We start from the raw sequence: 22,217 nt of genomic DNA, 5'->3' as shown, positions 1-22,217 counted from the left end.
GTCATTTTCAGTGACGATATTATTCATTGTTATTATTCGCTCTTTATCTGGTCTTTATGAACAGAAACAACGCAACATTATTTTTATGATGCATCTGAAAACAAGCTCTGTCAAGCAATACTATCAGCCCAGACTGAGTGAGGGTTTGTGTGTGCACTGTTTTTTTGTGCACGCTGCTTTTTGTGTTTTCAGTCCATGCAGATGTCTCACTTTACTAGCCCAGTGTTGCTGTTGCCTCCATCTGAGTGGACTTAAAATGAATCACCTCAGCTCTGCGACATCTAAACACGGCTAAACGCTAACCCATGTGGAGCCGATAGACTTAGCATTGTGTGAACTAATTTGACAGTTTGTTTATATTTAGGTTACACACTACATTTTTAACTGTACTTTTTGTTTTTAATTGAATCTATTTAAAAGAGACAGCATACAGCTAAAACATACATTACCATTTGATGCATTGCACCAGATTATAGATTAGAAATCGATTGAATTGGATGATTATTCAGCAATTACTAAATGGATCATCTTCTAATGTTAGTATTGTCTAAGAAGACATTTGAGAACATCATTATTTCTAAATTTGGGAACATTTTTTAGTAACCAAAGAAGTACTCGATTAATTGAGAATTTATTATGAAAATAATCGTTAGTTGAGGCCTGTCATCAAACAAGATTATGGATGAACTTTCAAATTTATTTTCATAATTTCACTCACTATATAACATGTATCACACACAATTTAACATATATGTATGTATATATATATATATATATATACATACCTTAATTTATCCAAAGATGTTTCACTGAGAGCAAACCTAGTTTTTCAGGACCTTGCTCACTACAGTCTTGACCTGCTCCCCATTGAACTTGTGAGGGGGTTATACATTTTGCTCAAGGGCACTCTGGTTTTTAATAACGAGAGTGGCTTTTTCACTTTCCACAGCCAGGCTGTGCAACCCCAATTCAAAAAGCTATTCGTCCATGTGCTGTAGTGCCTGTGGTACGGGCATGTGTAATAATATTTTAACAATACAGCGGCAGCGTGATTCACGGCGAGCAGGCAGTGGGCATACGGCTACATCTGCTCTTATCTCCGTAATGGTCGCCTTACCATATTCATTGCTTTGGTCTTTAATAGTAGGACGAGGAGACAGTCATCTGGCACATGTCAGCCCGAGTCAGCATCAGCCAATGAAAAGACCATCTGAGGAGGATTAGCATATTGGCATCAGGCCTGGAGACAGAGAGAAGCTGTCAAGGCAGAGAGTCCTAACGACAGGTCACCTAGGACCACTGCACAGTGCTATAACTCTTCTCTCCGTTCTCCATAATGTACCACAATTGCCTTTGTTTCACTCTTTTTGAACTTCTCACTTACTCTATAACTAAAAGCAGCCTCACCTGATCTGTCAAGCCTGTCTGACCTCTTCTCAAAAACTGTCATTATTTTTTTCTGCAGGACCTTTCATTAAGTACAAGTCTCTCTCTCTCTCTCTGTGTCCCCCAGTCTCTGTCCTCCTCTCTGCCTTTCCCTTTCTTCTTAATAATTAAACAATGATTCACTGATCTGAGGTCAACTTTTATCTGCCCCAACAAGAGCTGAAGTGTATTGTCTCTGCTCCGTCCTCAAAGTAAGGTCCTCTGACGCAACTCACATCATCTTCAATCTGCCATCTATCTTTATTGGCCCAAATTATTACACCTTATTAGCTATTATTACATTTTATTATCAATTCGAATCGGGTCAGTGGTTCATCCATCCTGGCCTCCTTCCCACTGTTTCTCCTCTCCGACTTCCCCACTTTCTCACTTTCGCTGAGGAGATCAGACAAAGAAGTTCTCTGGCCAAAAAACTTCAGCAATTTTATGCGAGGTTAAGTGCTTTGTGAGAGAACGGCTGCGTATATATAGGCTCATTTGCCTCCTCAATAATAGAGATTAAAGTGAATTGGAAATTAGCAAAGTGTATCATCAGCTCTCTCTCTCTCTCCCTCCTGCTGAAAGTTTGAACTTGAAATTTGAAATCTCTTTGCACAATGTCAAAACCTATAATAACTGGCAGTGTTAAAAAGAAAAGCTTAATGACAAAGATTTGGTTTGCTAAAATTGCCTTGGATCTAGACGGCGACTCTTTGCACTTTTAAATTTAAAGGAAATTTGGTTCAACTGCTCTGACAAATATGAGTAGTCTATGTGTAATCTATGAATTTAAAATACCATCTTCTTCATAAATAATGTTGTTTTTTTCATTGTATGTACAGTTCTCTCCAAATGTATTCAGTATTTCAGCTTTTATTTCCATGTATTTACATCAAGCTGTTAAACAACTTAGAAGACACTCTTGTCTGCAATTAAACACCATTTTTTTGGGTGGGCAAATTTATAGGACCATATGGACTTGATTTAAAAACACCGTAATATATCTAATTGTAAACAATTTGCTTGCAATAACTGCATCAAGCCTGCGACCTTTGACATGATTAGACTTTAGCGTTCTTCTTCTCTGATGCTTTTTCAGGTTGTTTTTTTGTTTCCACTTTAACAGGTACAATGCATGTTTAATCAGGTTTAGGTCTGAAGAATCGACTTGGCCAGTCTAAAACCTTCCATGTCTTTCCCCTGATGAACTCCTTGGATGTTTTGGCACAGTCTTTTGGATTGTTGTCTTGTTGCAAGATGAAGGATCAGTTTGATTGTTTCTCTCATCTCTAAAAACAAATGACAGATCCCCTCCAAAAAGAAGCGCGGTGAGGGATAGAGTCAACTATGATAAAAAACGGTGATTAAATTTTTTTTTAATTAAATTAAAAAAATTGAAGTGACAGTGTTGAGCGTGGAGAGATGTGGTAAATGAATTATAATGTACATGCAGTGAAATAATTAATTCATCAGTGGATTGTTTAATTTGGTGTGTTGGTCTAAATCTCAGGAAATTAAAAGCCCGCTTTTTAAATGAAATTTAAAAGCCTTTTATTGCAGCTGTTCTAATATTAACAAAGCTTTGTCTGTAAATGAATAGATATGATGTATGTTGAAAGCCCTGCTTCGTTTGAGGTTATTGCATTACAGATCTTATGACACAGATTCACGCTATACTTGGCGGATAAATCAATATCAATATTAGTTCAACTAAAGCTAGAATGGGAAGAAAATAACTGGGGCATAACAAATCACATAAAATTAAGCCCACGGAATAAAAAAACGTAATGTAATATTATTTTAAAAATGTGGCGCAGGAAGATTCCAACACTAATGCACTTCATCAGCAGAGGAGCGTTTAGCGGCAACGCACCATATTCTGTGTTAGCGTTAATTGCAGTTGTGATGGCGGTTAAAGGGAAGATCGTTCTCTGACTCCTGGTCATTTATCTCTCCATTACTGAGAGCACTCTGAGTCTTTTATTAGAGTAATAAAGTCAGTCTTCATTGCCACAAAAAGCCTCCTGACCTCTGGGTGCTTCAGATGCCCCCCCGACTCCTCCCAAATGTACCCATTGTCTTCATATTCACCAGCCTCCCCTTTCTCTCTCACTCATGTACTTACTTACTTACTAATGTTTAATTAGACCAATAACAGAGGGTCATTTATAATGAAGCACAGGGCAAGTGCTGAATGTGAGTGTCTGTGAAGACTTTACACATATTCACCTACCCCTTGAATTTCTTACCTTCCACATTTAGTAACTTTAATTGTCACAGTGACCATAATTCTGCACAAACTAATAACTACTGTCTGAACCACAACAAATGGAAGCTTGAGCGTGAGCAACAGTGACTGTAATGCATGTACGCCCTCTTGTGGTTGAGAAATTCAACCTCACAGATGACACTGACAACTGTACTTAGGATGCCAGGCGTTCTTAAATTAAAAAAAAAGAAGTCAGAATCTCTCTGACCACTTAACAAAATGTACAACTGAGTGTGACCTGCACCAAGGCTTTCAAAACCACTGAATGAATGTGATTCTAATTATTGGAGACACATTATCAGAATTAATTCCATTTGACATTTAGAGATGAATTAAGTAGTAGAAAGTCATATAGCAGGAATTAACTGAGTTTGACCTGGATAAGATTACTGTACACGTGACATGATGGGTCAGTTATGTGTCCAGACCTGCGGTTAAAAGATCAACAGGTCTTTGTAGTGAAAGGGTGACGTCTGTGGGCCTGCACGAGGTGCCTTTGAACATCCTTTGAACGAAAGATCAGCTCCCGCAAGAGCAGATTACGCTGACGTCACTGTGACCGCAGCGATGCATGTGTGCGTTGTTTAATCAGACATCTATCCTGTTATAGGCTTAGTTAAAGACCAAAGTGTGCTTGGAATTCATGATACGTGAGGGAAGAGACTGCGGACTGTAACAAACGGAGACCTCTATACTCACCCTTTCTCTAGTATGTCAGGGAACTATGGTGGCCTTCACATACAAGAAAGATTGCATGTTCTTGCATGTTTGTCCATTTGAGCTGCTGTAAAAAACATGGCAGCACAAGATAGTGGTTTCTTAAAGCACAAATAAAAGTCATTTTTTCATTAAAGGTATTAATTTGCTTATAACAGCATACTTGAGTATGGGTAGTATATTCAATTTCTGTCAATAAACCCGCCATACTCGTACTTGAAGGTTGTCCATTCGCGGGCAAATGAGCAGGGTCATAAATCATCTAATAGGGTGGTGTTATGGACAATAACACACACTATCTTTTAGATATTAAACTTAACTTTTAGTGATTGTTGTGATTATTCTGCCTCTGATTGGTCTGCATCAACATTTATGATGTAACACTATTTGTATGCTGTCGTTATCTGAAAACACGCTTTGTCAAGCAATACTATCAGACCTGACTGAGGGAGCGTTTGTGTGTACACAGCAGCAGCTCAGGGGTAGGGAAGAAGCATTTATTTTGCCAAACTGCTGAACAAAAAGATTTTTTGAGAGGCAAAAAAATGTACTTTCAAAACTTGTGGGCCCTTCTTTTCAAACATGCTCTCACAAGTTTGCAGCCGTCTCACTTAACCGTTGCAAGTCGATGTTGCCTCAATGTCTGTTGACATAAAACAAATCACTTCCTGTGTGCAGCACACAATACAGAAATAGTCATATGGAGCTGATAAGCTTAATCAGCATTGCTTGAACCCATTTGTTTGAATATAACATACATTTGTGTAACACAGTTACTACTATGTCTTCCCTTGTGTACAGCGTGATAGAAAGACACATAACAGCAACAACGTCATTTGTCTCAACTGCCGGAAATGCTCACATTCTCGCAGTACAACCGATTGCACATGAATGAACTCGATTACGTTTGCCAGCCTGACTCTGCTGGGCACTCAATATGCTGTCTTTTAGGTGCGTTATTGTGTGACTATGTGCGTGTACTGCCTGTTTCCGGATGCGGGGGGGGGGACCCTCACCTTTTAAAAGCACCAGCCACCAGGACATCCATCACACAGACAGTTCCTCAGTGACGGACACAGCACAGACTTTACAGGTGAGAGGAAAATATTTGATAACTATTGGATTATGACTTCTTTTTAGCTTTTAATATTATACAAATACAACTATTATTCTGTTACAAGTTCAAATTGGTCCAATATGCCTTCATAATGCGAGTTGTTCTTTGGTAATTTTGCAGTTATTTGAACATCAAAGAATAATGTGGGTTCTTGAGAAGATCAGGGAGAGCATTGAGAACATTCCACTCGAGCTGAGTCAGATCATGGGAAAGAGTGAGGAGGACATCTTTGTCTCTTCTAAGACCAGACTCTCTCACAATCTGCACACCAACATCCTTACTCCAGACAAGATACCAGAGTTCTGCTTGCCCCCGAGGCTCTGCAGGAGAAGCCGGGAGGCGGAGACGACCGCTCTTCACCAGCTCAGTCAGAACCAGGCACCAAAGAAGAGCAGCACTTGCTCTGGAATGACGAAGGATGCAGTGATAAGGAATAGCGATGTATCAGTGGCTTGGAAGGATACAAAGAAACCTTTGCCGTTCTCTGCAGAGGGTTATGGGCTGGCTGGGATATACGAGAGCCCAAACACCCGCAGGAAAGAATCTATATTCCATTCAAAGCTCCCCATTTACATGCTTGACAGAAGCATTGCTGCTGCTGCAGCTCCTCGGCTGGCAAGGGTCAAAAGGGTGCAGAAGAAAACCATGTCAGGGATTTTCCCTCTGCTGTCGAGCAAAAGCCTGTCAGAGACAGGAAGCACTGAAAGTGAAACATCCAGTGACTCTTCACCACTCAGTTCCCCTTACAGCACTAAATCCTCCTTCCATGACAAGTCAGGCGGTGGTCGTCTCAAAGGAGCAACATCATGTCCTTTGTTAATTGGCGGCAGGGAGGAAATGGGGAGTTTGAGGAGAGAGGTTTTAAGTTTGCAAACCTTTCCCAGTAGCCCTCCCAGCTCTGTTGCAAACTCACTCACTCTTGCCCCACCTGTCCTCTTCCCACTAGACGTCCTCCAGTGCCAGGAGAGACTTCAGCGAGAGCATGTCGTCCCTCTGCTGGGTCGTGGCAAAGTTCGACTCTCTGCGGAGAGCACCACGTTTTCCACCAACACGCTCTCATCCCTGTACACAGTCAGAGTCCGCGTAGTGTCTGTGGAAGGCCTGTGGAGTGATACGAACCAACAAACTCTGAACTGTGCAGTGAATCTGTGTCTGACACCGGGAAAGCTGCAGCCGCAGAAGAGCGCCACCATCAGGAACTGCCGCAGCCTTGTGTTTAACGAAGATTTCTATTTCACAGCACTGAGCCGGGAGGATCTGATGGAACTGGAGCTGAGATTAAAGGTGGTGGATAAACCTGCAGCTGGAACACTGAGGAGGGGGACAGTGGTCGGGGTGTTCACCAAACCATTGTCTCAGTTACTTAATCTTCATAAATGGGTCTAAGTGTGAAAACTATAGTGAAAGTGTAAGTGTGAAAACTGTGTCTTATATTTATGTGTGTATGTGTAACAAAATATGTTGTTGGTTTTCATCAATATTTACACGATTTCTTTAATGAATTATTGATGTGTTAACTTTTAACTAAAAAAACTAAAAACAAACAGCTCAAGATATGTCCATTTAACACAGCATAGACATTTGATTTAAAGAATGAAAATGACATCAACAATATTTAAACAATAAATAAATAAATGTTTAATTCAAAGACTACTGATTACTGCTGGATATGTGATGTATGAGTTCATAATGAGATAGATAGATAGATAGATAGATAGATAGATAGATAGATAGATAGATAGATAGATAGATAGATAGATAGATAGATAGATAGATAGATAGATGGATGGATGGTGTTCAGGGCTTTAAGTTTTCACATTTATGTACGTCACACACACACACGTTTGTGACGAACGAATTTAACCGGAAGTACCTCTCAGTGAGTCCGCATCATCATCTTCCAGGTGTTTAACAGCACTCTGGTGGTCGCTTCTTCTTCTAAACCAGGGTACATTGCCAATATATGGATAACAAACGTTAAAAATTTACAACCGGCCGAGTAGGCAATACCTGCGAAAGCTACTAACTCAAGAAAACTAGCCACCACCATCATTTATTCACTTTGTTTACCCTAATTTGATGTGTTCAACAAGAAGCTAAAGCCCGGAAGCGACTTCTGACACAAGCGTGACAAATCCAGAAGGGGGCAGCAATGCTACATTTTCATGCGAAGTGTCCTAAAACGACAACAAAAACAACAGAATTTTGAGTAAAAGGCAGACAAATGTGAAATAGTATTCAGGAGAGCCTTTACAATTGGGTACGTCGGTGATAGTTTGATGAGAAAGACAGGTAAAGGAACTTCGAACTGTGGAGGGCAGCATTACATTGGAATGTACTGCCGGGAATTATTATTAGAAGAAGAATTAAGACAGGAAGAGGAGGAGAAGGGGGAGGCAGTAATGCAACATTGCTGACTGTCGTAAAACGCAGCAAAACATCAACACAATTATACGGGAAAAGTGGCTGAAGGAGACCGTCTTCTATCCTTTGATGTGGACCAGTTTAAAGCGGAAGTTCACGGGTCCGGGCACACACACGGGTGGCAAAGGACAGCGTGGAGGAGGGCAGTAATGCAACATTACGTACGTCTGCTGTCGTAAAAAAAACCACCCAAGAGCAAACAACTCAAAGTGAGGCTTCAGGGATTCTAGGAAGGGAAGGAGAGGAGGCTAAACAGAGGCAAGGAGGAGGCAATACAGATGCCAAATGTCGTCGTCCACCACCACCACCACCACACGACTAATAACTAACTATTGAGCACCTATAATGTGAGCAGTACGACAACAAGGTGACAGAAACGACAAAATGGTCTTCGAAAGCGTGGTAGTAGACGTCCTCAACCGGTTTTTGGGGGATTATGTTGTCAACCTCGACAGCTCACAGCTAAAGCTTGGCATTTGGGGAGGTAAGTGAACACGTAAACGTCACTGTTTGTCCTAAGAAGAGCTCATTTGCTAAGATAGCTAGCCAGTGCAAACGGGGGCTACTCCCCAGGCGTGTGACAGAGGCTCCCTCAGCTGTCAGTGTCACTTTATCTGTTAGAGTCGAGTCATGAGACATTACGCAGCCAAATACTGGTTTACAGACAGTTCAGTGAGCATGGGTCGTTCCTGACTGCTGCAGTGATCACACATTAGCTTCTGTGGTGTCGGCTTCGTGGCTGTTTGCTCAGTGGTTTCATAAATAGTTTGAGGGAAGCGAGCACTTAGGGGTCACACCCTTTCACGGAGCCAGGTTATGACTTGTGTCTCTCACACCGAGAGTCATTTCCAGCACAAAGCTCCTCCAGTAGGTGTGACACAGTTCTGAGGCTCCAGAGCCATTGCTGAACATACACTAAATTGTAAACAAATGTGTGTTTTCACCGCACTGTTGTATCTTCAGCTTTACTCAACAGATGGGAGGAAGTCCTAAAATGGACATATAGTATATACACACACATACTGCTCAGTCTAGTCTCCTTGGGCTTGTTTGGATGATGTGTATGTCATAAATGTTTTAATAATATATGTGTTTTAATGCCCTCAGTGTTGGATTGGGTCATAGGGTGCAAAGGCCAACGATCTTCTGTCTAAATTGGACAGTTCTGTTTTTCTGCCAGTCTCATTATATATATGCAATGTTAATCTATATGTCTCATCGCAATGTACACATAACAAATGTTAAATCAATAATCCTTTCACCACAGGGAATGCTGTTCTTACAAATCTTGAAATAAAAGAAAATGCCTTGGTAAGTTGCACACACAAATGTGTTATCACCCGTCGTGTCTTTCCGGCCTTGATAATTCTGTTTTTGTGCTACAACAATTAAATGTGCTTTTGTTGCAGAGTGAGCTTGACATCCCTTTTAAAGTGAGAGCTGGTCATATAGGTGAGATTGTAGCTAATGAACTAATGTGACATCTGACCTTTTGTTACAGTGAACCATTTCCTCACCTTGTGTTTACGTTCATAGGTCGGCTGGAACTTAAGATTCCATGGAAAAATCTCTACACTCAGTCAGTGGAGGCCACACTGGATGGTGTCTATCTTCTTATAGTTCCCACAGCAAGTAAGAGAAGCATCCATGTACATCTACATAACATGAAACATGTTTTAAATAATGTATAGTACTGAACATTATTATTTCTCATAGCTAAGGTGTTTGCATTGAACTGCTTTTGCAGTGAATATTAATGTAATTCAAATAACTGCAATATAAAGTTCAGTGTAATAATGTCAACACAGCTCAGAGTATTACAGTAGGAAGCATCTCTCTCTGTTAAGTTCTTGTCAGAACATAGAGGAAACTCCAGCTTAATCTATGGTGTATGTCATCATTTCCATAATAACTTCCATCGATCCAATTCTTTCCAGGTATAAAGTATGATGCAGAAAAGGAGGAGAAACAGCTACACGAAGCTCGTCAGAGGGAGCTACAGCGGATAGAAGAGACGAAGCAGAAGGTTGCTGAACAAGGTTAGGGTTCAGGGTTTGATATAAGGGTGTGTCTGTTTGTGTAAACCTGCAAGACTGGCAAATATTCAGTGCATTCCTTTCCTGTCTATTTATTTCCTTTTTAACAGGTTTCCCATTGCAAACACCGTCTCTCTGTGAGGCAGAGTTTTAGCAGTAGATGAAATTGATGATGAAGTATTTTCCGAGGTTAAACACTGCTGAAAAAAAATGCACCGTTCTACTGTTTTGTTTGACCATGTTATTACTTTATTGTTCCAACTACCTGTTCTGGGTCTACAGCCAAAAATAACCGTTTTGCTTAAAACCTGGTGCAATGCATCTCTTCTTATACAAGGTTAATTGTGCACTGCCCCTTTATATATAAATGAATTGCGAATTACAAACAAACTTATCTCAGTCCTGTCATAAGCATGAAGGAAAGTGCCTCAGACGATTGCTTTACTTTACAAATCATATTTCAGCATCATAACTTGCATGTAGCTGCAGCAGTGATGCTGCAAATAATACATTGATATGTTTTATTCATTTTAAAATAAATGACAGAAACAGAAATGAATATGCAGTTGCCATTTTCAAAAAGGAATGGGTTAAATGCAGAGGTCAAATTCGCTGTATCTAATTCGTCTGTGTGCAAATAAAACAAATTCTAATTTGTTCCAAAATCCCTGTAAAGTAAAGTGTTTTAATACCTCCAGGACCTGTGTTCAGCCCTCACACTCAGTTTTCATGTTTGTTTTTGTTTTGACAGAGAATCCAGCGATGCAGAAGCAGGACTCCTTTATGGAAAAGCTTGTCACTCAGGTCATCAAAAACCTGCAGGTCAAGATCTCCAACATCCATGTGCGATATGAAGATGATGTAAGTTTTTAAAAGCCAGTTTTTTCTACTACGCTCAGGTTCAAATTGATTCAATTTGTCTTTTCAAAGTTGTAAGTATAACGTGTTTGTATTTCTCTTCATGTTTGCACAGATCACCAATCCAAAATGTCCTTTGTCATTTGGAGTGTCACTTAAAAAGCTCAGCCTTCAGGTAATGTTTCATTCCAATGTCAGATTATTTGCTAAATTCATTGCTAAAGTGTTTCTCATTATTTAATAACTAATCATAATAATACCATGTAAATGTTGACCTTATAGACAGCTGATGAGAACTGGAATCCAACTGTTCTCGATGAGAATGCTAGGCTTTTCTTCAAGGTAAGTCATTCACGTTATTGCTCAACAACATTTTCTTTTTAGAGTCTTAACATTGTACAAATATCAACAGAAAAAAATCTTTCTGTATTGCATTTAGTCTGTGATCCAAAGTTGAAAAAGCAATGTACACTGTCAGCTCTTGTTTGTTCGTCACAGTTATCAGTTGCACTTCTCTAATTGCTTTGTGCTTTCCTTCCTCTCAGTTGATTCAACTGGACAGTTTGTTTGCTTACTGGAATGTCAACTCAATCCTCTACTCCGACCACAGTGCTGATGAGGCCCTGGTGAGACTCCATGTTATTGCTGTGTGGTATCTTGCCACCACCAACCTGGATTTAATCTTATTCTCTGGTCTGGTATCAATTATTGTGGGCACACTGAGCTGTTTTATTGCACTAATGTAGGGCAGCAGAGCAAAGTCTCTTTGTGGAGAAGTATTAATGGGTAGAAAGTAATGCGTATAAAGCATGCAAAAGAGACAGGAAAACACTGAGTAATGCAGAGGCAGATTGATGACCGTACCTCTCTGTGTCTTTTTATAGCAATGTCTCAAGAGCAGCATGGAAGTCCACAGCTATCTTCCTGACAGTGTTGACTTCAGTGAGTGTCTTCTTTTCATTCCTTTCATTGCACTTTCGCACTGTTAGTTTGCATGAAATTAAAGCATTTAAAAACCACTTAAAGCACCTGACACATATGAATTAGTATAGAAAGGTATTGGTAGTTGGAGTGTTATATTTATGCTCTTGCATTGCATTGTGTGAAAGAAATGTGCTTGTGTCATCATCACAAACAAATTTTTTTAACCAGATTTCAGCACGTCTAAACAGAGCAACATTTGAGTTCAAATGACCACAAAACCATGTACAACTCAAAAAGCTTGGTTTCTTGCTGCTGCTCCACAGTTTTCCGTCCCATCTCTGCGGATGCTAAACTACGTATGAATCCCAGGTCAGATGTGGATTTCTCCTCTCCTAAGCTGGACCTGATGGTCAATCTCTGTGAAGTGGCCATTGAGTTCAACAGATCCCAGGTAAGTAATTACTGTACAGTATATAACGTTGTCTATTTAAGAGTCGAGTTAAAACTTAAATTTATTCAAAAGAGTACAGCAGAAATGGACATGTTAAAGAATTACAAGGGGAGAGAGATTGAATCGTACTTTAAAAGTGCACAGAGTGAAAGACTTGTTCAGAGAGGATATCTGCACTTGTGTAAGTACTCTGTGCCTCTGAGTAATTGCTGACTTCCTCCCATTCCAGTACATTAGCATCTTGGAGGTGCTGGGCTCTGTGGATATGATGTCCCGGAACCTGCCATACAGGAAGTTCAGACCTGAAGTCAATGTTCATCGGAACGCTTGCACATGGTCAGAAAAAACACGCACAACATGACACTTTGCCAGATTTTCTTGTTTTGGTATATGTTGTTCAGTGTACGTTTGTGTGTTGCCCTCCTCGTAGGTGGAATTATGTAATCACAGGCGTCCTGGAGATAGATGTGAAGCCACGTCTCCACATGTGGTCGTGGCAGCACATTCGCCGGCACAGAATGATGATCAAACATTACCGAGAGCTCTACAAGACAAAAATCACCAGCAAGAAGCCCAGTGAGGAGCTGCTCAAACAGCTAGAGGTGGGCCAAAGATGAAGTGAATTGTAATGCATAGAATACTTTTAGTGTTGGGCTTTGAGTTTTTGTATTCTTTGGAGTAGTAATGCTAGTGAAAGTTTTTTCTGCTTGATTTGTACACTGGAAAAAATACCTACTTGACTTCACTGACGATACAGCACATCACACACTGACGGTATGAAATGTAAAGCTAATAGACTATGCTATAAGCAATTGTAAAGATCTTGCCTTCCCAGTATCTCTTCAGCAATGCATTTACTCTTCCGTTATTCATAATTACTTACTCCCAAATCCAGTGTCCAAGCTCATAAAGGAATTGATGGCACTGGAGATGGATGTTGTTATACAGAGAGATGCACCATGAAAGCTGCCTTTAGTATTTTAGATGAAGTGTTTTTCCACTGCCCCCCCCCCCCCCATGCACTGTACTTATCGTCTATACTTGATGTGTTTCATAATGGGCATTTAGTAAGTGATGGAGGAGCAAAAAGAAGCTGCTGAAAGCACCAATCAATTTGTGTTGTATCTCTGTTCTCAGGAGCCCGAGAAGACCCTGGATGTTTTTAATATCACATTAGCCCGGCAGCAGGCTGAAGTGGAGGTAAGCTCATCTATATTTGTCATCTGCATTTACCCATTTTGCGTTTGTAGTGGAGGTCGACCAGGAGTGGAATTTTAAAGGTTGATAGTGAGTTTGACACATTCTGTGTGTATATATACACTGTGTGTGTGTGGGTGTGTTTTGTGAAAAGTGGGAAACATGTATGTAGTTTTAAAATAACAGAAAGCAACAGCTGTAGGTGCTTTGTCAGTTGTTACCAGGGAAGAAAAAGATGGATTTACTACCTAAATGTTCTTTTTATTCTTTATCCCAAGGCGAGCAAGGCAGGCCTGCGTATTTATCGACCAGGGTTAAAGATGGAGGAAGAGGAGTCTCAGGGTTGGGTGAGCTGGATGTGGGGCTGGGGAGGACCGACTGAAGCGCCAAAATCAAAAGATGCCAAAACTGGAGGTGGTGGTGGTGGTATGTACAAAATAAAAGTTAGGATCTTGAAAAGAACATGCACATAAATGAGTATGCATAGGACAAAGAGAAATGCATTATAGTTTTGTAGTTTGAGGCCATGATGTGAGCTAATCCTTTTGTATCCTGGCCACACAGGATTTGATGAGCTGTTAACCCCTGATGAGAAATCCAAACTCTACACTGCCATTGGATACAGCGAGACTGTCGTTAACCCCAACCTGCCAAAAAATGTGAGTCTCTTTCTGCAGTGACACACCCCCCTGTCACCAATCTGGTTTTCTATCCCACTTAATCCATACTACTATGACCACAGAGTTTGATAATGCTCTGTATTCTTTAATCTAGTTTGAGGACATGAAGGTCAATTTCCATATGGAGAGACTGACCGTGTCTTTTCAAGACAAGAACGACAAAAATGAGATCATCAGGGTGACTGTGGGAGAGCTCAACTCCACACTCACGCAGAGACCTGGAGCGCAAGCCATGAAGTTTGTCATAACCTTTTTGTCTTTTTTGTTTGTGTGTGTGTGTGAGTGCATCCTGGTCATTGTATCTTCAGGAGCTGGACCTGCTTTAAATAAGAAGAAACCAATCACTTCCAGTTGTTATATGTTCTGAACTCCTGAAGATGTTTTATGTATAGTATCATAACTGTTTGGTTAAAAGAGTTTGGATGCACATTGCAGGAATTAAACATTTAAGTAAATATTCACTGCATTATTTTCTGTGAATTTTATTAGAAACTTTAGGAAAATTTAGTTTTGATAGATCAGATTGTCTGAAGTCTACAATGAAACTACTACTACTACTTTTACTGTTTCACCAAGATGGATATTTGACAATATAGTCCAGTCGTTTTGCTCTTGTACTTGGCATCTGTGGCATTGACATTTTGTTCTTTCGTTTTTTTGGTTTTAATCAGAGTTACAGCACAGCTGACTTTATTCGAAGTCACAGGCCTGGCCAATGGCCGACCTGCACCGACCCTCCTTTCATCGAGGAAAGCAGCCACAGTAACGGGGACCCCTCTCCTTTCTATCCTGTTTGAGACCAACCCTCTGGATGAGTCGGCTGACCAGCGACTTCGCGTGGAATCGCAACCGCTGGAAATCATCTATGATGCAGTGAGTAGTGTATGAATGTAGTCACATTGAAGCATGTGGAATAAAACATACACAACAAATAAAATCTCTGTTTTGTGTACAGACAACCGTGAACGGCATGGCAGTCTTCTTCATGCCTCCTGATGACCTGCGGCTCGATGAGCTCACCAACGCGACCCTGATGAAACTGGAGCAGTTCAAAGATCGGACATCTACTGGTCAGTTGCACTAACATGCACAGACATACACGTGTTTCAGGGGCTTATTGCTCTTGACTTCCTGATGGGCAAATGTTGGGATCTTTTTATCCTGTGTTCTTAACTTATTCTGTTTTTGTTCTGTTTCATTTTTAAATTGTTGTATTTATGTTTTTATGCTAAGATTTTCCTCAAACTCTGACTCCTTGAAGTTACAGTGTTTTCATCAATAAGTTTTATCTAAGTTGATAACAGACTCCTCTGTCAACAGTTTATTTTTCCCACTTAGTTGTTGAATAACCCTTCAGTTAACATAACATGAATTTATGAGATATTTCTTGTATAGCAATACTTTTTCTAAGCATTTAATAGCTATGCTGCAGGCTGTAGTGCTAATGTTTAGTTTTATCATAATAGTTCTGTATTTGTCATTACTGTGTCTCTACAATCGTTATGTTTATGGCCTTTTTTTTTTTTTTGTAGGTCTTATGTATGTGATCGAAACACAGAAAGTGCTTGACCTGAAGGTGAACTTGATGGCCTCCTACGTAATCATTCCACAGACGGGATTTTACAATGGGACTCAGAACATCCTACTGCTGGATCTTGGACATTTCAAGGTAAGGAAATTGCATGTTTCTACCCTTTTTTAAATTTGTTTTCCATTGGCATAATGTTTAAGTTTTTGGAAATGTAATTAATTGAAAATATGTCTTTTCAGATATCCAGTCAGAGCAGGGAGGAGCTACCGCAGTTGTCAGCGTGTCCCAGCAACATTGAAGACATAATGTCCAGAGCATATGACAGCTTTGATATCAAGCTTAGTAGCCTGCAGTTCATTTACAGCAAACCAGGTAAAACTCATGAGAGCTTGCCTTGAATAATTCTCAAGATTGTGTGTGTGCAATACAGATAAATGTAAAATGTGATCTGTGTTTAATAGATGATGACTGGAAAATGGCTCGTAAGCAGAAACAGTCACTGCTGCACATCTTGGAGCCGGTGGATCTAAAAATGGCTTTCAGCAGGGCGATGGTTGTCAAAGACTCCCGCATGGCTAAGTATGTGCATACAAATAAAACCTGATTTGCAAGTTTGATTAAAAAAAATGTAATCGTCATCTGTGTGTACTTCTAAGTTGTTTACTTTTAAACTAGAAACTTATTAAAATGTATCCTTAGATTGAAGAAGAGATGAAGACTGTTCTGCATCTGTGTTTCAGGTATAAGATGTCTGGAGAGCTTCCTCTGCTGTCTTTGCGGATTTCTGACGATAAACTTCGAAGTGTGCTGGAGCTGGTGGACAGTATACCGCTACCTAAGTCTAGACCTGTTGCACACACTGGTCCAGCCTCCTCTGCAAAGGTAGGAACGACACTACTCTTACTAGATGGCCTTCTCTAAATGCTGTGTGAAAGAGAGAAATTAGTGGAGGAAAATGGGAAAAAAATGTTTTGACCAAAATGTATGTTGAAAGAAAATTTTCTTTATAACACTAAGTAGATATTGAAGTCGCTGTATATTAATAACAACACCATCAGATGAATACAGTCATTGTTGTTGGTTTCATTTCCTCCACAGGCAAAGCAGCAGTTCACGCCAAAGTTTACTCACAGACGACCTCTGAACCTAGCTGACCAACGTGCTTCATTCATGTTCGAGTCGTGTGAAACCATCAGCCTCACATCTTTGGGTGAGACACAGGTCTTGTTGTAGTGTGAGATCATTGCAGTACCTCATTGTGGGGGGTGGGGTTGTGGTGGTGGTTGATACAGCATAGTATTGCAATATTAAATATATATTATTATTATTATTATATAAGTATAAGTATTGACATATTAGTAACACGATCTTTCATGTGTGGACGTGACTTCAACTACAATGATTCCATACATCCTGTAGACTACAGTTACAGTAAAAGCAAAGCTATGCTATGAGACCAGGATGATGAAGGGATAGTATGTTACCAATTGGCATAAAAAGAGATCAATATGTTAAATTAATTACATTATATTAAACATGAATAATATAGCTTGTTTATTGTGCAGGGTGGGGTTAATTTAGTAGTATCATGTATCATGATAATACAGTATCTTCTCTCCACTGAATAAAGCCTCTGGCAAATCCCACCACTGCAAAAGTATGATTGTTTGTTTTTGTTTATGTCACTTCTCAGGCTCAGAGGAAGATTTGTTCTACGATGCTCCCACCTCTCCCATCAGTGAAAACCCATTCTTCCCGGACAAACCCATGCCACTGCGCTACGCGGATTTATACAAGAAACAACTCCAGAAGGAGGACGCTCAGAAGAATATGACTGACTTAATCCTGAATTTTGAAATTAATGAGGTACGGAGAGAGCCTTTACTCTTCTGTTGTGACCATTTTTAAAATCAAACTTTTTGACATACTCTGTTGGGGTAATGACATGTTATTATTATTCGCCTTAAAGCGCATTATAGTGTGTTACTTACTACACTATAAATAAATGTCTTATACATTAAGACCAACATTGTTCTACTAAATAAATGTTCTTTCTTCGTCTAGTTTTCCGTTCAGTTGTGCCGCCTGTCTGGAGATCAGGAGATAACAGTGCTCCACTTGGACATATTGGGTTTGGGCACTGAGCTGAAAATGTGCACTTTTGACATGACAGCAAACACATACCTTCGAGAGATCTGCCTTATGTGTCCTGAGTATGTGGGTAAGTAGGTGCAACTTTTTTGTATTTGTAAATTAATGTCAGCCGTCAGTGTTAATCTCTTCCTCGTTTGTTTCCTGCTTGTGCAGATTCTGAAGATAACGCGGTTCAGCTGATAACCACACTGGACAACACGACGGATGACTTGCTTATGCTTGATTATATCAGAGTACGTGTGTATACTCTACATCAGGGGTCACCAACGTGGTGCCCGCGGGCACCTGGTAGCCCGCAGGCAGCCAATACGGTGCCCGCGGGCTCACTTCACCTCACCTCACTTGCATGTATCCGTATGATCGTTCATAAAATATCTTTGATATCGTTTATAAAAACTGGTAATCGTTAGGAGTAAGCACTGGAATGAATGTGTATGCAGTTGAATGCATAATATTAATCATTTACATGGTAAACAAACAAAAAAATATTATATGGTAGCCCTCCATATTATTCTTTACCCTTAAGGTAGCTCTCTGTCTCAAAAAGGTTGGTGACCCCTGCTCTACATTAATATCTACTCATTACACGTTGATATACAGGAGTGTTTTGTCAGTATTATTGTTTTTTTAAATGAGGATTGCTTGTCTTACCTAGGCTGATAAGACTGGCCCAGAGTTCAAGACTCTACATGACAGTACAGAGCAGCTCATCAAGGTGAGGAGATGTTAAAATTAACTAGTAACCAGTGTTAAATTCTTCTTTTATTCTCTTCAACTGTATTTCAAGTCTTTAAATATGTGGCTTATTAAAGCAGGTTTCACATACATGTCAGTGATGCAAATTGCATCATTGTAATGTCCTTATTTTCCATCAGGTGACCTTTACATCCCTCGATGTTCACCTACATACGGAGGCTCTCCTGAATACCATGAACTATCTCAACAACCTCCTTCCTCCATCCACTAAGGAGGGAGCAAAGGATGAACTCCCCACTATTCCTGAGGTAGATGAAATAGAGGGAGAGAGGAAAGTAGAGAAGAAGGAGGGATCTTCTGTTATCAAGAAAAGAAGTAACTAATTTCAATTAAATTTTTGGTAAATTTCCCAGTTTAACACCATTGATTCTCATTGTCTGAAATTGTGTTTTGTTTCTTCTCCCATGTTTTTTAGCTGCTTCAAAGAAGTCAAAGGTTGCAGATGTGGTGAATCTGCATATCAAAGCCGATCTCCGCTCCCTGAACATTTTCATTCGAGGACAGAAACTCAGGATTGCTGAAATTTGTATTGAAGGTGAGTAAACGTTGTGCCTTGTTCCATCTCTAGACTCTAAAGATGTTAACCTGAGTAGTAGTTATATGATGCCATGCGTTGCACCTGGTAGTCCAAAAAAAAGTGTTTACCCAGTGTCTCACTTTCTGAACCATCCAGATCTCGTCTCTGAGGTTCTGATGAGGAAGAAGGAGATGGAGATTCTGGCCAATCTGAGAAACATTGTCATCATCAACTGTGAAAAAGATGCCCTTTACAAGAAGGTAATATCAGCAGTTGGTCTTTTTTAAATTAAAAAACAAATCAACTCATAGTATTATCTATTTATGGTATTGTTCTGAAAATAACCATATTTTACATCTTTATGTCTTCATTTATGTTCTCTTTCTTCCTGTGTTTCTTGTACTTCTTATTCCTCCTCCTTGGATTACATAAAATAATGAATGAGTGTCCATTAACAAAACGCATCTCAAATTGCTTTAAACCCTTTAATATTGTCTCTTATCACATAGGCCGTGACCATAGCAGATAAGGAAGTGTTTTCGTTCCGCATGGTTAACTATACTGATGCCACACACGGAGATGCCTATCTTGACATGTCTAAAGTAGACACTGCTGTCAGTCTAAATGTGGGATGCATTCAGGTCATCTTCCTCAACAAGTTTGTCTCTTCCATATTGGTAAGAAATACAAAATGGCTTATGAACGCTTTGTTTTCCATGGATAGTCTACCAGCTTCGTATCTAAATATTTGTTTTCCTCTGTCTTTCTCTTCAGGCATTCATCAACAACTTCCAGGAGGCTAAGGAGGCCCTGGCTGAGGTGACAGTCCATGCTGCAGAAAAGGCGGCATCTGGTGTGAAGGAACTGGCAGAGCGAAGCACTCGAATCGCTCTGAATGTCCACTTCAATGCGCCGGTCATCTTCCTTCCTCAGTCCTCCACGTCCTCCAACGTCATTGTGGCTGACCTTGGTCTGCTGTCGGTCAAGAACCGTTTCTCGAAGCAGCCGTTTAAAAGTGATGCTGAGATCCCTCCAGTTGTGGATATAATGGCTGTGAGACTGACTGACCTTAAGATGTACAGGTCAGGAGTGCAGTACATTTTTTTTACTTGTGGTTACAAAGTGAACAGTTTAAAGGAAAAAGAAAAAATGTGTGTGCATTTGATTCTTTGGATTATTTACAGTCATGTGATATTCTCATGATAACGTTTGTGCCGTTGCTGCTTCCAGGACGACATACGTAAATGAAGAGTTTCAGGGGGAGACTGAGCTGCTGATGCCTGTCAGTCTGGACTTGGAAGTCCGGAGAAATCTTTCATCCAACTGGTACCACAGTATACCTGATATTGAGATTGCTGCTCATCTAAAGCCCATTACTGTAAGTTTCCCCATATGCTAGAGTGAAAATGAGAGAGTGGTTAACCATACCCAGCATTTCTTATAAGTTAATTAATGATTAAGGGTTAACAGTCTTGCAGACTAGGGCTGGGTTACACTTTCTGTGGTCAGCGTCCACAGAGAGCCACTTTGTATTTCTGCATTTAAACAAGAGCCTGCATCGATCTAGAATTCCACACTTGCGCACTCTCATATTCTGTTCCAGTAGTGGTGAATTCTCTCCAGGAAGTGCCACTCATTTTTATGACCTTGTATTCTTTGAGTGCTGAAATGAGAATGTGTGCCCTTGGTTACCGTTAGCTTTAATATGATTTTATTGTATTAGTTACTGTTGTTTTTTCCTTTAATTCCCTTTAAGACTTGCAGAAATATCTGAATGAAATATTTTTATATTAATTCTTTGACTGCTCCATCCAAATAGCTGATTCTCAGTCAGGACGACATGATCGTGGTTCTAAGGACTCTGAGTGAGAACCTGTCAGAGACATCAAATGATGATTCAACCCCGAGTGCCCCTCCCTCCACTGAGCCCTCTGGCTCCATGGCAACCAAAGAGCGACAGGGAACCAGTGGACCAACCGACAGTAAGATGTGGTTGTGTTTGTTTGTGTACATTTTCGACCAAGTGTAACTGAATCACAGTGTAATATTAAACCCGTTCTTGGTGTTGCAGAGAATACAGTGGTGACGGCCGCTGTTGTGGAGACTCGAGTGAACAGCAAGCTGAAGAGCACGCTCAAACTGGACTTTCAGTTTGATTCCATGACGCTGCTTGTGTACAGCCCCAATGTGAATGAGGTGATGCAAAAAACACAAGACTATCAGAAGGTCAAGCACACTCTTCATTTTACAAGGCTGGTCTATCTAACACAGATGCTTTTTTTGTTGTTGTTGTGCAGATGCAGGAGCTGGACTCGCACAATGAGCAGCTGAAGCTGGCAGAATTTACTTTGTGTTCTATGTCCACCTCGCTCCACATGTTCTCTGACAGCTCCATGACGGCCTCAGTCCAACTCGCAAGCTGCCTTCTTGATGACAAGAGACCGAAAATCAACATGGTCACGCCAAGGTGCATGATGTACACACCTCTTTCTCTACTGAAACACCCTTGGAATACATGTGGCAGCAGACCTTTGTTGGATCTCCCTTTTTTTAAATCAACTACCCCTCTTCCTCCTCCTATAAATCAAATGTAGTCATGATGAGATATTTTCCTGGTCTGTCAGATGATTTGCACTTTTTGTAGTACTTGGTTTTACGGTATGAGGTGAGAGGTGAGAGGAAGTAAACAAGTGAAGTAAAAAAAACATAATAATTGGCAGATAATCAGATAAGATAGATCAGATAGACAGATAAGAATTCCCTGATTTTTAATAGAGGGCGCTTTTTTTCTTGCTGATCCTCCACCGATCAGCACAGTGCAGTTCACCATTTCCTCCTCCTTAAACAACACTTTTATGCTCCCTCCCAGGATGGTGGCAATGCGTCCAGGTGCAGAAGAGAATATGATGGTGGAGATGAATTACCGCCAGGGACGCGAAGGCACCGTTTTGGATACAGTGGTGCAGGATGTGTACGTGTGTGCCAGCATGGAGTTCCTGCTCACTGTGGCCAACATATTTCTCAAGGCGTCCCAGCAGGGATTTGGCCAAGTGCCACAACAGAAGAGCACCGGTGGGACGGGAGAGAAAAAGAACACGGCTAAAGGGTCCAGTGAGTTAATTTTAACACTTTAAGTCAGAAGGCAAAATATTCTGATTCCT

At 40.4% G+C, this 22,217-nt stretch overlaps 2 protein-coding genes across 2 annotated transcripts in view; both read left to right on the top strand.

Annotated features, from left to right (window-relative positions):
- Positions 1–5,669: 5,669 nt before the first annotated feature.
- LOC310939985 (C2 calcium-dependent domain-containing protein 4C) lies at positions 5,670–6,914 on the top strand (the record flags this gene model as incomplete). Its single annotated transcript, XM_083904879.1, has 1 exon — positions 5,670–6,914. One exon carries the CDS (start codon positions 5,670–5,672, stop codon positions 6,912–6,914), a length of 1,245 nt encoding a protein of 414 aa, XP_083761005.1.
- A 1,090-nt stretch (positions 6,915–8,004) lies between these two features.
- Positions 8,005–22,217, top strand: part of vps13a (vacuolar protein sorting 13 homolog A) — a 31,567-nt gene continuing 17,354 nt past the window's right edge. The window contains exons 1-38 of the mRNA XM_083904799.1: positions 8,005–8,436; positions 9,220–9,263; positions 9,362–9,404; positions 9,489–9,584; positions 9,890–9,991; positions 10,740–10,849; positions 10,962–11,021; positions 11,129–11,188; positions 11,392–11,472; positions 11,731–11,788; positions 12,094–12,221; positions 12,451–12,557; positions 12,652–12,823; positions 13,359–13,421; positions 13,697–13,844; positions 13,983–14,077; positions 14,193–14,335; positions 14,770–14,971; positions 15,054–15,168; positions 15,631–15,767; positions 15,869–16,001; positions 16,091–16,208; positions 16,370–16,511; positions 16,728–16,839; positions 17,323–17,495; positions 17,694–17,850; positions 17,937–18,016; positions 18,439–18,498; positions 18,659–18,854; positions 18,955–19,074; positions 19,213–19,316; positions 19,566–19,733; positions 19,831–20,138; positions 20,287–20,434; positions 20,876–21,038; positions 21,128–21,252; positions 21,354–21,523; positions 21,926–22,167. Coding sequence (XP_083760925.1) covers positions 8,337–8,436; positions 9,220–9,263; positions 9,362–9,404; positions 9,489–9,584; positions 9,890–9,991; positions 10,740–10,849; positions 10,962–11,021; positions 11,129–11,188; positions 11,392–11,472; positions 11,731–11,788; positions 12,094–12,221; positions 12,451–12,557; positions 12,652–12,823; positions 13,359–13,421; positions 13,697–13,844; positions 13,983–14,077; positions 14,193–14,335; positions 14,770–14,971; positions 15,054–15,168; positions 15,631–15,767; positions 15,869–16,001; positions 16,091–16,208; positions 16,370–16,511; positions 16,728–16,839; positions 17,323–17,495; positions 17,694–17,850; positions 17,937–18,016; positions 18,439–18,498; positions 18,659–18,854; positions 18,955–19,074; positions 19,213–19,316; positions 19,566–19,733; positions 19,831–20,138; positions 20,287–20,434; positions 20,876–21,038; positions 21,128–21,252; positions 21,354–21,523; positions 21,926–22,167 — 4,783 coding nt within the window. The 5' untranslated portion in view covers positions 8,005–8,336. The remainder of the gene's footprint in view (positions 8,437–9,219; positions 9,264–9,361; positions 9,405–9,488; positions 9,585–9,889; positions 9,992–10,739; positions 10,850–10,961; positions 11,022–11,128; positions 11,189–11,391; positions 11,473–11,730; positions 11,789–12,093; positions 12,222–12,450; positions 12,558–12,651; positions 12,824–13,358; positions 13,422–13,696; positions 13,845–13,982; positions 14,078–14,192; positions 14,336–14,769; positions 14,972–15,053; positions 15,169–15,630; positions 15,768–15,868; positions 16,002–16,090; positions 16,209–16,369; positions 16,512–16,727; positions 16,840–17,322; positions 17,496–17,693; positions 17,851–17,936; positions 18,017–18,438; positions 18,499–18,658; positions 18,855–18,954; positions 19,075–19,212; positions 19,317–19,565; positions 19,734–19,830; positions 20,139–20,286; positions 20,435–20,875; positions 21,039–21,127; positions 21,253–21,353; positions 21,524–21,925; positions 22,168–22,217) is intronic.

This window comes from Microchirus variegatus, assembly GCF_963457635.1.
Source record: "Microchirus variegatus genome assembly, chromosome: 18".
In the NCBI taxonomy this organism is placed as follows: domain Eukaryota; kingdom Metazoa; phylum Chordata; class Actinopteri; order Pleuronectiformes; family Soleidae; genus Microchirus; species Microchirus variegatus.
Note: the sequence above shows the minus strand (reverse complement) of the source record. Positions and strands in the feature narration are given on the sequence as shown.